The sequence below is a fragment of the Ciconia boyciana genome, chromosome 2 (assembly GCF_034638445.1).
Source record: "Ciconia boyciana chromosome 2, ASM3463844v1, whole genome shotgun sequence".
NCBI lineage: Eukaryota > Metazoa > Chordata > Aves > Ciconiiformes > Ciconiidae > Ciconia > Ciconia boyciana.
Window position 1 is genome coordinate 121013221 of NC_132935.1, and position 16370 is coordinate 121029590.

At 40.7% G+C, this 16370-nt stretch overlaps 1 protein-coding gene across 1 annotated transcript in view; it reads left to right on the forward strand.

Moving 5' to 3' along the window:
* The window catches only part of CPNE4 (copine 4), a 244111-nt gene that overhangs the window by 211136 nt on the left and 16605 nt on the right, over nucleotides 1-16370 (forward strand). Inside the window, exon 12 of the mRNA XM_072851433.1 lies at nucleotides 9296-9350. Within this exon, the coding sequence (XP_072707534.1) occupies nucleotides 9296-9350 (55 nt within the window). The remainder of the gene's footprint in view (nucleotides 1-9295; nucleotides 9351-16370) is intronic.

Here is a 16370-nt window from a genome sequence, read left to right on the forward strand (position 1 = left end):
TTAGTGCTTTAATAGGACCAAATTTGCATAGACATACAACAGAAGAAAAACAGAAAAACAGTAACCTACACAGAAAAACTTGTAGATTATGTTTATCAGTAAGCTCAGGTGTCGGTAAACATATTCTGAAGTGTTTGGGTAACCCAGGACTAGAACTGCACAGGGAAAAAGGAATTGCTAATACTTTTAATCACCAAACTGGATTGGGGAAAATCCTTGGATTTAACTGTTGAGGACCTAGGCTGGCACAATTACGTAATATATACATACACATATTTAGTATTTGCCTTTGCAGAACCTGCATTTGCAGACTGCTGCCACACAGGGGTTTCTACAATCACCACTTTTTATCCCAAGAATCATTACAGGAGAATTAGTCTAGTACAACAACTGTGTTGGGAAGGTGACTTTGTAACAGTTTCTTTTGCATGTGTACATACATACATATAGATATGTGTGTGTGTGCGTGTATATATATGTGTGTATATATATATGTATGTATCTGCAGATCCTTTATCTGGGCAGATACTATCAATTCTTACAGCTCTGCCTTTTCCCTTACCAAGTTTTCATCTTTGGGTCTTCTCTATGCTGCCTCTTCTAGGAACTCAGTTCCAATGTCAGTATATCAGTTATGAGCAGTCCCTTCCAAGTTTCTTAGCAAAACAAGTGCTTCCTCCACGTGCTTTTCAGAGATCTCTGCCACATTCTGTCAGCCGGTAGATACATGAACATCTGAACCTTCTGCAGGGCTTTTCTATGCAGTCTTTACTATTTTTCAATTCACCTTGAAATCCCCTCTGAGGAAGATCTTTGTTCTGTGCAGTAGCTGACACTTCTTTGGGACTGCGCAGACTGCTACGATCGGGATTTCTCTGTCAGCATTTCTCTCTGAAGAGAATGACTTGAAGTATAAAACCCTACAAACTTGATTTGAAATTGCATGCCACCTACTGCTGTAGAGACTAGACATCTGTGTAAATATATAAGTATTAATAAGTAAATAAGCATAAATAAAGGAGATAGTAATTTATCTTGCCATTTTCACTGATGGCATCTGATACTGATCTGGTACATCTTTAGTCAACGCAACAATTTCCACTATTTCAGAAGCGTTAATTTCCTCCTTGCATTGTTAAGGATATAACTATTCTAGTCATCCACTCCATTATATTAGCATATAGCTGAGAAGCAAATTATTCCCATTTGGAAACCTATCCATCCATAAATGAACACCATGTTCTAAATCTTCTCATGCAAGCCTCCTCCTTTACAGAAAGTGGACACCTTTTGCCTGAGTCGAACTTAACAGGATGTTTGTGGGTCAAATTGCTCTCAGTTAAAGGTAGGCAATTCTTGTGAATTAGGTTCCACTTAATATCTTACTATCCCCTCCAAATTATTGTGAAATTAACCTTGATTAGAGATTCCAAATCAGCAGATGAACAGAGGGTAGCCCATTTCCTCCTGCGTATTCAGTGATGCCTAGCTGAATGTTTAGTCATCAGTATATTTCACTTACAATTTTGCTCTAACTTGTTTTGCTAGTGTTCTTCATTTTGACTTAATGTCATTTTGATTTTGGTAAAATTACATCAACGGCTCATTTGGTCACATTAAATCACAGTATAATCTCTATAACGGTTTTATCCTGCTCATCCTAGAAAGCTCATTTGTATCTTGAGAGCATTTGATGAGAAATTCCTCTCGCAGCACCTCCCTGCATACGTATGCCAATGCAGTCCTGTATTCTCCTCTTCCCAGCACACCCGTTATAGATAGATATTTTCTGATAGAAAATTGTTGCAGAGGAAGGTCTCTGACCAACCCTTTCCACTGTAATTTGTAAAAAAGGACAAAATTATGTGCATATGTAGCAAAGCTTTTGTTCTTGTGGTTGCTTAGTGCAGTACACCTTAAAACTTGAAAGTCACACTTGTGTTTCAAGAGGGCAGGGTCCCACCACTGTTCGGTTTGGGGTTCTTCACCATCTGCATGTCATGTGATGGAATTCAGCCTGCTGCCTGCAGTGTCGTCTTCAAGTCATGTCAAGTTTTAAACATCTGAGATTACAGTCTGTGTGCGAATTACCTTTTCATTGATGGTACAGTTTTCCATATATGATCCCACAGATATGCCAATTCACCATAGAGTTAAGGTTTTGGAAGGTACAGGGACGTATGTGCAACCCCTTAAAATACATAGGACTGTCTAGAAACTGCCTGGATTTGAGAAGTTAAATATAACTCACTGTAGCCTCTTGCAACATCCCCTTCCCTAGTTTATTCCTAGTTATAAAGTCCCATTTCTTTTTCAAAATACATTTTGCTGAACTGGGTCATTCACGTAGGTATAAATCAGGTCACTGCAATTTATTTGTCATCTTGCAGGGAAGCTTGACATTTTGTCTCACCTTCCTGAGTATGCCATTTTATTTGGCTATCATTCTAGCAAGTGATACATCTCACTGCCATTTCATTTTGCTTAACCTACTCCTCCCCCAAGCTCTGATGACTTTTTTTTCTGTGGGTATTTACCTTTCCCCAGTCTGGGAATTTCTGAGTTCACCTGATATTTTTACCCTGCTTCTTTTGCAATTCTTTTAATGTTAACAAGGGGAAGTTTAAATCCATTGTACCTGGATTCGGCATTGTTAGTTATTTCATGAGTTGATGCCTTTTGGTGGTTAGCTTCAAGGAATTTGTATTCCCCTGCTTCATTAATTATTTCCCTCTCAGGTGAGACAGGCATTCCTTCATATTCTTGAAACCCAATTACATGACAGTATCTATTTCTCAGTATTCAGCAGATTCCAGCTCCCCTAAGGTGACTAAGAGCTGTAATTAAAGATAGCGAATTAATTTTAATGTCAGGATTTTGCACAATTGTGTAGCATCTCTGTCTGCGACAGACCAAACAATGTAGCTGTTGCAGTGATTTACCGTTGATTTGCATGCCCCCAGCTCTTTTGTAACCAAGATGTATGATAATCAGTTCATTCCTGCTGCTCCGTTAAAAATCACTGTGCATTATGGACTGGGTGCCAAACCTTGTTAGGTAAAGTGCAGATTTGATTAAACATGCAGTAACCTGGCCAAAACCAGAGATGTGGTTGTATCGAACCAGGCACAACTGCACAGTGAATATGTGGTGATGGCGTAGCGGTACCCCAGAGAAGAATACAGATTAGAGGGAGAAAACACTGCTGCTGCTGAACTCTTGCAGTCTTCCTGACTCTGACGGGGGCAGGCTGAGAGCTGTACCACAGCCTGGCTCTACCCCTGGCCCATCCTGGAGGAGCACAGGCAGCTGTGCAAGACTGCAAGGGGTGAAGCGGGTGGGCTCTGGTCCCTTCTACTTAAATGGAAGGTTTTATTTAGCCCTATTCGATCATACAGATCATCTCCTTTATTTACCTAGCTCTGCTTGCAAAGCAGGAACTGAAAATGTTTAAATATTTCAAATGATTTCTGGATTTTCTTTGGAACTGCTGCTAATCCCTGTAAGCTGCTATGATTCAGAATTTACTGGCATCAAGCCCTTCTCAGATAAGTACTAAATAATACACTCAGGAACATGATTCATTCATATGCTTTAGAAAAGAAACACTTAATTCAGTTCATATCCTTCCAGTTTGCTCCCTGAACATGAAAGATTACAATTTTAATTGAGTTTAGAGATTACTCTATTTTCTGTGTGGCATTTGCTGTTTTCTCCTTTTTCTTTTCCTTTCCCCTTTCTTCTCTTCTCTCCCTCTTCCTCTTCCCGTGCCCCCTCCCCTTCCTTCTCCCCCTCCTCACATTCACACTTTTTTCAATTACATCTGTAACAGACACTCCCCTTTTATTTTGGCAATTTGAAATATCTTTCTAACAGAGGAAAAATACTTGATTTCATCACGGGAAAAGTATGTAGAGCAGAGTAGATCCACAGTTTATTGTTTTAAGATTGGAATTGAAAATGAAAGGCACAGTAATTGATTTTGCTGCATCCAGCATAGTACTTTTAAAATATCTCCCTGTTAATTCTGATCTGACCCAAAACCAAAATTACAAGTGACAGTTTAATATCCAGGGATTCTAGTCAGGTATATTCCTTGCAAGAATTTCAAAGAGCTGTAAATTTGAGATTCTTATATTTCTTTCTCCCCACCCCATGTTTCTTTCTTTTACTCCCATTCACTGCATCATTAGTACCACTACTGGTACTATGTTGCTCTAGCATAAAGCGAGCAGGTTTTCATGCTGAGGCTCTCCAAGGTCAGCTCAGTAACATCCATACAAATTGCTGCATTGATTTCAGGAGCTTAAAGGTAAGCACATCTATAGCTACATACCAAAGGGCTTTCATGAGCACCAGTAAAATGAGTCCCAAACAACCTGTGTAAGTGGCCAGCTAGAAATTCATCTTTCAGAATTAATAAATAGCATATAGAGTGACTTGGGCCTTTTTTCTCCCTACATTTACTCCATACAATTAAGAACATAGATTCACAATTTAGATTTTAAAAGGGAACTAATTTTTAGAGAGCATAGTCCTGGCAGCTCTCGTTTTCCTTTCTGAATACAGGTATTGCCACACTGGTGAATATCTAGCTCTACCTCCAGCATCATCTATACCAGCAGCTTCAGAGGAAGTTCCAAAAGACTCTCTAATGTCTGACTAATTAATTTCACCCAGTGGAAGAGTTTTATCTGAATTCTCCTCCTTGTTACTAGCAATAGCAAATCCTTCTCAGAATAAAGCTGAACTCTACGTTTCAATGATACTACAAGTCAGAGGGCACCAGTGGTTAACAAGACAATATTTTGAAATGTTCTTTATTTTGTCTCCTTATCTTTATTATAAACATATTTCTTACCTTCAGTAACACTAGGCTTCATAGTGAAACAGAAAAAGGTATCATGATCTGTATCACTTTTACTAATTTACAAAACCTTACTATTTCCTCTATTCATCTCTTTTCCTGCCTGTGCAGTACAGCCCACTGAAATCTCTCTCCTCTCTGTCTCTATTAATGTATTGATTTGTCATTGTGCTTCCTCTGTTTCCACTAGATAGCTTGAAGGATGGGTGGCTAAAACTGAGCAATGTTCCAAAAGGATAATATGGGATATTTTCAGAATTTGTTTTCTGCTATGCATTATGTTATAGTTGAGGTTACTGAGGGACTTTTCTCTAACTGGGTGTATTTCTGTTCAGAAGACTGCAGTCTTGGAGTCCTGACAATTCCTTTCTGTGTGCATTAATTTACATTTACCAATATGAACACTGAACCTGAACCCTCTCCCTGATTTTACCTTTAGGGTATAACCCAGATCTGCTCAGTCTTTGGTATCTTTCAGTATATATGCCTGTTTGACTGGAAAAACCACCAGAAGCCATATACATCTATGCTTGCATGACTACTCATGGCCCTTATATAAACAGGTATAAAAGTCAAAGTCCAATGCTTTGGCTTTTTTGATCTTCATGTCAAGTACTTCAGCTTTTTGAAAATTATGCCAAGTTTCAATTTTCAAGGGAACCTATGTAAAACAAGGAACAATATAAAATGTGAAGTAGACGTGACAGAGCAATTTTGTGAAGATTCTGATAAGCCACTATCCTCTTTTTCTTACTTGATTTTGTAAATTTCAGGTTTTATAGAACCAGCTTGTTTTTCCACTTCTGTGTTTCTCTCCTGTCCCTTTAGCAATCTGTCTCCAGCAGGACAGTGCAGGCAGTTTCCTTGCATGTGCCAAGGACTCTCTGGCTAGGTTTAAACAAAACAAGTCAAAGACCCTGATGTGGCCTCGGGCCAAGGACATGACACTGCCCCTGTCCTTGTATCTCAGCTTTCCCTCCCAGCACCAACTGGTGATGCCCAAACTGCCATTTGGGAGCAGTCTCAAGCACAGCTGTCCCCAGTACTGTCCCTGGGAAGTCTCTGGGGGCTGCTGGTTGGCAGGGGCCAGCACTATGCCGGGGAGGCAGCTAACAGACCATGTCTATAGTCACGTCCCAGTGCTTCAGCCAGGGTCCCAGGCCTGTTTCCTGATGTAAATGAAGCTCAAATGCCTGAGCAAGCAACACAAAGGAAAAGAAAACTGGTTCTCACTTTTCTTCTTTTGAGTGAGTTTAAATTACAAAGGAATAAAAGAAAAGTCATTAGAGCAGATCCCTTTCCTACTGAAATGCCAGGTTAGGAAACAGGGCTGGAGTCTCTGATGCATGCAATTCACCCCTGAGGCAGGAGGAAACCTTCTTTTCATTTTCTGACTGTAGTTTCAGTCCCTGGATGGCCTAACCCTTGACATAGCTTACAGAAGCTGGGAAGCTGCTCTGCTTTCTGCTGCAAGCTGCCGTGATAGCCCAAGGTCTGGTAGAGCTGCTCTGTCATGCCTCTATACCAGGGATTGTCCTGGAAGCAAGAGAATCCTTGGCTGCCCTTCTGGGTCACTTTTTCCCTGCTGCGTCTCAGTAGTGCAGGATAAGCAGAACAAGGACAGCAGGCTCAGCTGCTGGGTTTTTTCTCATATGACAGAGTAAGGGGTGGATGGGAAAACTAGAGAGGGTTACTTTGTAAAATATCACTAAGCCATTAAACTGCATGCTTACTAAAAAGCAAGACCTTTATATTAGCTAAACACCTTGTTTTGTGTGATAGGAGGAAAAGTATTGCTTACATTAAAATTTTATTTTATTCTGAAAGCTGTCAGCCACAAATTTTGAGGTGTGGTCAGGGAATAACATGATCATCTTTTTTATGCAAGGGATGTCATGAGTGATAAAAGGTTCCCTTCTTACCTTAAAGATCAAGCTCTGGGAGCACATGAAAGTGAATTCCTTAGTCCCAGCAGCTTGAATCAGAATACCAGAGGTATGTACCTAAATTCTGGAAAATGAGGAGCTTCCTAAGGAGAGTGTGGAGCTATTCTGAGTGAGGCAAGAGAAAGTACTAAGCACAGGAGTAGACTCCAGGATACCCCCTCCTCTCTAGAGTTCAAGCTCTTCCCTCTAAAAAGCAGCCGCATGGAATCCCATCTTGAGGGTACACATGATCAAGCTTTACTCTTTCACAAGGCAGTGGTAGCAGTAACTAGCACTTGCTCAAAAAGGAGATCTGGGAGATTCAGACATAAAGGCAGGTGTCCTGACTGTGGTGGTAAGGTACTCTGAGTGCAGAATAACAGTGGGGGCTGTGCCACTGTGTGACTGGGAATGTGGGAGTCTCGCCACCAGAAGGAGAGTCCAGGCTGCTGGAGGTACCACTTAGCGGTCTCTGAATTGCTGCAGAGCAGAAGATGGAGCTGCAGATACAAGAGTGCCTAGACTTGTTTACACTCGAGAAACATTGCAGTACAAATGCAGGCACTGTATGGGTTTAGGCATCTCCCAGGCTGGATAATTGCTGCCAACATCAGCTTTTTGGATTGCTTTATTGAACTTAGACACTTATGGTCTACCTAAGTATTCTTTTTTTAGTCTTTGTTTGCTCTTGTCCAAAATCAATTAACTTGCAGCTCCACAGGGTTTGATTTTCTAATACAACCATGCTTCATCATGGATGTAAAACAAGATTTTTTTCTTCTCTCAGATTCTTTTCTAATGTCTTCTTATTTCTTGCCTTCTAAGTGTGTGCCTGAATTCCCTGCATCTATTTATAAGGGCTTCCCCGCTTCCAGGAGTGTTTAATCAAAGAGAAGGCTGTCAGCAGGTGGTTAGCATCAAATGTCAGCAGCTACTTCGTTTCTGACATCTCTTGGAAAAAATGTTTAATTACCATGCAAATGATGTTAGTCTTCCTTTCCAAGATCCATTGTCACACAGTGTAACATATGGTACACAGAATTGTGCTCCCAAGATTTATGCGGCAACTAAATTTCATAGCAGAACAATTGTGAGAGCTAAGCCATCAGATGACAGTCATCACTGCTTGCCAATGATCTGGTGATTATTCCTCTGTCCCATGGCGGCAAATCTAACTTCAGAGGGGCGCTTATTTCTGTTTTCTTTTAAACCCTTCCATTTTTCTTTAGCTTATATCAGAAATATCATGGTGCCTTTCACAGCCTATCCCAGACAGAATAGCCCAGCAGCTCTAATGGGTGCTATTATCTTTCTTGAGTACGGTTGAGAAGCAAATTATTCAGTGGATACTTGGAGTGGCAATGTCTTGAACTACACAAAGAAAATTGAAGCTGCTGGCCTTTCTTGGGAATTTTTGAAAGTGCCAATAATGGTAGTAGGAACTCAACTTTTCCAAGGGCCTTGAAACCCTGTAAGCAGAATCAGATAAACCTATGAGGGGTTTGATTCATCAGAGCACTGGAGTACAGTTCAGTGACTTCAGCAGGCTTCAGGATGTGTTTAAAGCTAAGCATATGTTTGGGTGAATTGTTAACCTCAAGTGTGTGATCAAGTGCTTTGCTGACTCAGGGACGAGACATTCCTTACAGCTTGTTGTTTTCCACTTTGCCATCTGGGAAGAGGCAGCTTGACAGCACGTGGGCTGTGTGAGACATTGCATTTCTGAAAGGGTATTAACAGCCTTGAAGTTTCCAGGTCCTCTGAATCAGGAATTTTTGTCTCTAAAGATCTAACTGGGGTGGAACAACCTCACTGTAGTGTTTGAAAGCAAACTGACCATGCCACTGCATTTGCTAGGTTATCAGTCAACCTATGTCTAATTAAAATAATCTTATGTTTTAGTGGGACTACTAATGATGCAGGTGGACCTGCATCATTTACAGAACCTGCAGGTTTGGGGGTGTGAAACTGCTCCTTTTCAGGTATTTTAGGAAGTCTCTTTAGCACCTGGACAAGTGTAAGAACTCAAATTTGCAAACACTTAATTACAGAGTCCTCTCTTCACTACACCCATTTTCGGAGCTGGGGGAGCACATCCATATTTCTATGAACTAAATGTTGTTACAGGCTGTTAAGACAACTCACCTTCATGCTGCAGCCAGATAGTGCAAAAGAGTGGGTAATACAGACCTGTTATTGCATTGGTGGGAGAAGTGCAAGATATCTTGATCCCTCAGTATTCTCCAAATGATTTTAACTTCCCAGAAATACTAGGGGTTCATCTGAAAAATCTCCCGTATCACTCTCCATCTGGTCAGCACACACCCTCCTTCTCTAAGCTGATACCCTTCCAGTCTGCCATGTAAAACTCTTGACCTAAAAGCCTTTTCTGTACTGTTGCACTGCTTTGCATTTTTGATGAATGCTTACAGAAGGATAAATGTTTATTGTAACAAAACACATTTCTCTGTGGGAACTCTTCTTTTTTTTTATTCTTTTCCAGTGACAAAATGTTCCCAGCCTTTGGATTTGGAGCAAGGATACCCCCAGAATACAAAGTAGGTGCATAAATGACATTTTTTAGTTTCCTTGGTTTATGAGGCACAAAATAAGGGAGAAATGGTTCAGTGCAGGGCAAGGGTTGTGGGGAGCAGTTCCTACTGCTTGTTTTCTTTCATCTGCCTTTCTCATCCAGTGATACCTCACTGAAAGCAGAACTCGAGGTTAGACTTAAAATAGTTGTGTTATACCCAAAATATTTCATGGTATTGGCAAAGCTTTGTTAATGGATGCTAGTCTAGTAGGAGGAGAACAGTCTAGTAGGAGGAGAATTGAATTTTTGAACAACTTGCCAAGCATATTTTGAAGCTTTGCAAGCCCTGGTTTGACAGAACCCATTTTTGAAAGACGTGGTTCAGCGAGCGGCCTCGTGTCTGTGCTTTATGATGAAGAGATTGAACATCTTCCTGAAAATAAAGATCTTAGAAGAGTTTTGCTCTGTGGCAAATTTCTGTGTCACAGCGGATGTCTTAAATACCAGGAAGAGCATGTATAAGAGCATGTATCCATGCTAGAGAGAAGTGGTGTTTATAAACAAAACAAAATGAGAGTGATCCACAGTGATGGTGCAGTTGTGTGTGCAAATGTGCGGTCTGGTAGGGCTGGAGTGAAGACAGCAGAGTAAAAGAAGGAGCATCCAACAGAGAAAGGCCTAAGAAGAAATAGGCAGAAGTTCAAATCCTATGTTGCATATGCAGAGGCAGCGTGGGCAGAAGAGTAGTTCTGCACAAGTAAGTAACCAAAACCTAGCTGGGGATTCTGCAACTCAGATACTATCTGGGAAAGAGAAGCACTGGACTTCTGATCATGCAGACTTCATCCAGTATCCCCACGTCCCCTGCTCTGCGTTGTGTCTCTCAGCTGTGGCTGTGGTAGGGCGGTGAACACTGGCCAGGTGAGCACAGTTCTGTGCAGAGCGGGATCGTGCGTCACTCAGCATTATAAAGCATGGATCAGCAGACGAAAAAAATGTACCATTGTGTTCCTCATGGCTCCGTAGGTTTGATACCTGCATGAGAATAACAGTAGTGATGTACAGCAAATTTGATAAATGTCTTGCAAATGGGTCTCTAAGGTAAGTCAATGTATGTCTTAACAACACGGGCTTCTAAGCTAAAAAGCAGTGTTATAAAAAAAGTGGACTGTGCCTGACAAGGTGTTTTGCAGTGCTCTGTTCCTGAAAGTAACACCAGTGTTAACGCTTTCCAAAATCAGAGACGGCTTCCAGAACTTTGAGATTTTAATGTGGTAAATGCACACAGAACATCTGTGTCTGTTGTATATCTGTTCCAACTGCAGCAGCTGGCAACCATCTCTGCTGTGTAAGGGGAAGTGTTTTGGAGAATAAACATAATGAGCAGCCTCTACCACCAGACACATTAGTGAAGCACAGTAGCTATTTCTCAAATGTCCATCCCTTTGCCACGATTATGTGCCTCCTTACCCATGGCTGTATAGCAGTGCTGACTGGGTGAGTTGATCTACATATCACAACCAGATTGCTCTTTCAAGCCCAGTACTGGCCATCACTGACAATGCCGTGTACTATTGTGATTGTCCTAAACAAAGGTACTGGCCTGGTGGTGTGCCAGGGGCTGGTTGTTCCATCACCTGCGAGGTGACCATCATTGCACGGGGGCAAACTTGCAATTCCTTCAGCTGTAGAGAGCCGTATTTATCGAAGGACTACTTGAAGGAAGATGTTACTGTGCCATCTGAAGTCTTTTCACTGGTTTGCTGGTGATGGCAGTAGAGTAAATTTCAGACTATAAGACTGCTTCTTTCTCAGACAAAATAATCAGCTGGTGGCATTGATGCCTCAGGTCACATCAGCATAGTGGCAAATACCAGTTTTGTTAGTCCCAAGCAACAGCCTCTTCACCTGATTGTGAGAGCATATCTCAGGTGTCAGCTGAAAAACACGTCTTGCCAGAAAGTGATTTCAGGGGGACTTTGCAACCAGATATTCCCAAGATCACCAACCCCAATAGATCTTCTGCTTTGGCAGAACTGGTGTTTGGATAACTTCCTGACAAGTACTCTTAAGAAAGTCAGAGACTTGCATTGAACTTAGTAGCCCATCCATGGATGGAGGGTCTTGCCCAATAGCATGAGCTGCCCTGAAGAGTCTGTATGTTACTAAGCTCTCAAAGCAAGAAAATGGATGAATCAGGACCTTCAGATTTTGAGTAGTTCAGGAAAAATAAGGGTAAATTTAAGAAGATGTAGCTACTTCCTTGTGGATTACAGATGTGTGAGTAAAGAAAACAAGTCCCAGAGTAAATGGAGACACAAGTGAGGGCCAGAACAACATCTTTAATCTCCACTATGGAAAATTGTGACAGAAAATGACAAAGACAAAATGACATGACATCAGCTTACCAATGTAATAAAACTTTGAAGAAGAGAAGAACCACGTTGCAGGGGGACTAGCCCTTCTGTGGAACAGATGGGGACAAATAATTAGCTTGGTGTCTATCATGGGCATATCCAACTGGAACTGGATTAGGAATTAACAGTCATCTGTCCCTCACTGTGATACTCTACAAAGTCCACACAGGTATCTGTCTTCTTAAAATAAACTGTATCAACACTTCCGAGTCCCTGCTTGGCTTTGGCTGCATTTCTGAATTGAAAGATACACCCTCTAAGAGAGTGAAGAGTCAGCCTCATCATGATGCATTAATAAGTCAAGACCAATAGACCTGAAGATCCTTCAGTAATTTAGTCTAGATTGGTATCATAAAGTTAATTTAAAGCCAACAATGATTAGTGTTTGATGTGGAACATAGCCAAGATGCAGAGGAAACTGATGTAATTAAAAGTAACAAAGACTGTAGAAAAAAGTGCTCCCAATTTGTCTCCCCTAACTTCTTATCTTCTGCTGCAAAAATATGGTAACACTATAGACACCACAGCAACACTGCAGATCTCATGCTATTCAAATGTTCTTTTGATGTTTTCAATCTAAGGTATTACAAGTCATACATATATTTTGTTTTATTAAAGGACAGCAGTGTCATAACTGTAAGAATTCACATCTTCAAATTTAAGTTGAATCATTATGAGAACTTCTAATTTCTGACCCCATCATGTGGATAAATCAGCTTTTCCTTTTAATTTAGACTGCCTGCTTTTGAGTCTTCAGTCCTAATGAGATGATCTAACCTGCTCATAGCACATCGGTCTGTGCACACCGGCAGCTGCTCTTTATTTCTTCCAGTAGACAACAAATTGCTAGGGCTGTGGAAGAAATGACTTACTGCCAAGGGTTTCTAAGTACCCGTGAGAGCCTCCACACAACTAAAACAACATAGCTTCCTTAAAAGTCTAAATGAAAGCTGACCAATGTATGCATGGCACTAACACAGTGAGGGAAGGCCATAGGTAAGCAGCCTGATAAAAACAGCAGGCAAAGTAAGTGGATCCAGTGGATTCAGGTTTAACTTACGTCATGCTCAGTCACAAGCTGTAGAAAAATGAGGCCTGTAACTCAGTATTCAGCATGAATCAATGGTAACAAGTATACACTTAATGATCAATTGCTATTTAGGACCAGCTGAAGGCTGCTGCTTTCAGGCTGGCCATAAACTTTAAATCTTTTGCCAAGGTTTCCTTGGTGCACTAGACCACATGGGAGAAAGGTGTCCATTTGTGGTGTTACATCAAACCAGTGCCTTGGTTTCATACTGACTTGAGCTCCTGCCAGTAGCCTGGGATGGGTGCTGGAGGGCAGTATCCATCTGTCCGTTTAGTGAGATACCAGCGTCCTCACATTCTTCTACATTCTACAAGAAAAGCAATGTTTGCTATGCCAACTATTATTCACCATGGAAAAATATACCCCCCTTTTTACATTAGCGCTTCAGAACAATGTCAGTATCCACCTCTGCAGGCTCTTCATGAATCTCTTGAGGGTGAACCCCTTTAAAAACATGTTTTTATATATGCTTTCTATAGAATTTCCATTTCAAGAGCACACCGCTATGTTATGCTGACTTTATTTTCCCTCATTTCAGCTCCAAATGAAACACTTCAGCTGTTAGCAGAAAAACAGCAGTTTCTTAGTGGCATAAGGAATCTGTGGGAGTGAAGGAAGCAAGACATGCCATATATAACATTCCTCATCAATCTAGAGATCTTTCATCTAATATTCGGCAATATGATCTTTTTCCCCAAGGCCTGACAAATATATCACCCTGCTCCTTGATCTGAGTAAACCTCTGAGAGCAATATTCCCCTCTTGAGTTTCTATCACACGAAACTTGCAGAACATGCCGGTTATGCCACAGCAGTGTCTCCAACCCATCACTTTTTTTTGCAATGAGAAGTATCTGAGAAGTCTGATGTAAAGTGAAGAGGTGGCAGATAATATGGACTCAGACACTGCTGCAAAAGGTCACAGTGAAGAGGAGGAAAGCAAGCTGAACCACACACACTAATTTCTTAGCAGGCAGAACTCAGAGGAGCTGAAAAACCACAGAGCAGCACAAAACTTACTGTTAAAATGAAAAGAAAGTTAGAATTGTGTCAGCCCCTTGACAGGTGTATTGCCAATAATGAAGTGTTCTTTCCTAAAGAAGAATTGCAGGCTGACACCTGAATAGGTATGAAACAACTTGCAGTTTGTTTTAAGAGAGTCCTGGTTATTTCTGCATTTTTAATGAAAGCTTCATTCACTGCTCATGCTGGGAAGAGTTGCTGGAGAGAACATCACTGCAGTTACAGAAACAGTACAGCATCTTTATGACCCTAACCTGCACTGTCTGGTTTGCTGGACAGGTAAGGGACTTGAAAAGTGCTGTGGTCTTTGTGATTCCTGCACTTTGTATGAGCTTGAGGGCAAAAATATATGCAAACCTGACAAAAAAGAACCAACACAAGGTTGTGTAACAGACCAAGGGAAAAACCAGAATTTGTCACCTTATCCACACAACCTGGATTTAGACATGGAAACTGGGCAGCATGCTCAAAAATCAAGTACAAAGGAAAATAAATGGCCAAGCTTTGCCAAGCAGAAATGTCTACAATGTGGTCTTAGCCAGAGACACAAGCTGTCCAGTTCTCAAACTATTTGATTAATGAGCATTCTAAAAATAATAGCTTTTGAGCAATGGTTCTTTAAATTTGTTAGTGTCTTAAGCTTTTGCAAAATATGCAGGCATTCCATATTTAATTTTCAGACTGGCAGTGGCTTAATAGTGTTCAATTTATTCTCAGATAAGTGCTCAACATTTTGCATCTCAGCATTTACGCTTGTATGCATCTATTGTTCATGGGTTTTTGACAATCTCTATTTAAATTAGTAAGAAAGCGTTCCTAAACATGGCTGAATTTGTCAGATTGTTTGTCAAGTAGTCCCAGTACCATCACCATAGAGGTTTCTGGAAAGCTGGAGCTATTTGGGACAGGGAGGTTAATTTAAATGAGTTCAACAATCTAGAGAGGGGAAAAAAAAGATTACTAATTTTCAGAATTGAGGCATTCATATTCAGCATTTGCAAAATTAATGAAAAGCATGGTTTCTGAGTCAAAACAGCTTTTTATCTAAAAAATGGAAGTTCAGTTAGAGTAAAAGGGGTTTAAAAAAATGTGGAGGCCAAAATAGAATAACGTGTTTCAGTGCAACTTAAATAAAATGCCTTTGCATAGTCCAAAAGCTTTTCAGCAATTTGCTTTATGATTTTGTGGGGGTTTATTATTTGTCAGATTCCAAGGTAGGGGTTTTGTTTGTGTTTTGAGGTTTCTATCTAAGTCCAGAAGACTTTTTTTTTAAAGAAATCTCAAAAATTCTCATGAATTAGAAAATTCTTCTTTCCTTTCAGCCTTAATTAGAAACCTATTTAGCAAAGGCCATGCTATGAGGATGAATTTCATTACATCCCAATATGAGGGAATTAAGTTACCTGTTACATTAAATCAAGGTGACTTTTCTACTAAACTGGTCATAAACATGTGGAAGTACAGTTATGATTCTTGCAAGAGTCTCCCGGGTGCCATCACACTGATGGACAACTGCCTTTCTGTATGCAGATGCTTGTCGCCGTGTATGTACAGGCAATGGAGGTGCTGTACGGTGGTAAAAAAAATTACTATAACCTGCCTTAGCAAAAATATTTTAGACTGTTTATTTAGTTGATGTATCCTCAGAAATCCTGTCATCGGAATCTACATCATGATGTATGGTAGAGCTACCTATTTTGCTTGTTAAAAACCTTGAAGAAATTACCTGAGAAATAATATATTCCTGGTGCAGGAAGTTCCTGGACAGCTTTGTTTTAATAATCCCACATCCATGATGGTATCTGCTAAATAATTTATCTGGAGTCCTGCAGAGGGAAAAGATTAATACATAGCCAAGTGCAAGTAAATGTCCTTAGTTAGAGGCTTTGAGTGGTGTTTTGTGCAGCAACGCAGGTAATGCCAGGCTGAACACATGTAATCACCTCTGCACTCCAGAATTTCTCTCTCCTTTCCCTTTATGGGGGAGGGCTTGACATACTCCGGGATTTTCTGGCTGTTAGGAAATGTTTGTCATACAAACCACCCTAGTAGATTATATAAACATGCCTGCTTCTGAACAGCCAAGTGTCTTCTTGTTTTCCCTGAGGATTTCCCAGTCTTCAGCATCTCAAGTGTTCACTTTTGCCTCCTTTTCCCCACTAGTTTATCAGTTCTGGGAGTGCATGGGGCTGTGTCATTCAATATCAGAAAGATACCATTTAGTATACCAGCTTTTGGTCCTCTGTCATCAGCATGGTTTGCCTTTCAGTCACAAAAGCCCTTGCATGTTTAATTTAAAAAAAAAAAAAAAAAAAGAGGGAGGCTCATTACCTTTCACTGTTTTGAAAACAAAAGCATTGAATGTTTGATCCAAACCACCTTTTGACATGGGTGGGCTCTACATGGAGTCCTATAAGTTAGCTGCCCAAGTTCAGTAAGGCTTCAGTACATGTCATGTGCCTGAAGTCTCTGCTGGTTTGGACCTTCTTGAATTCTGGCCGCCACAGGGGAGAGAG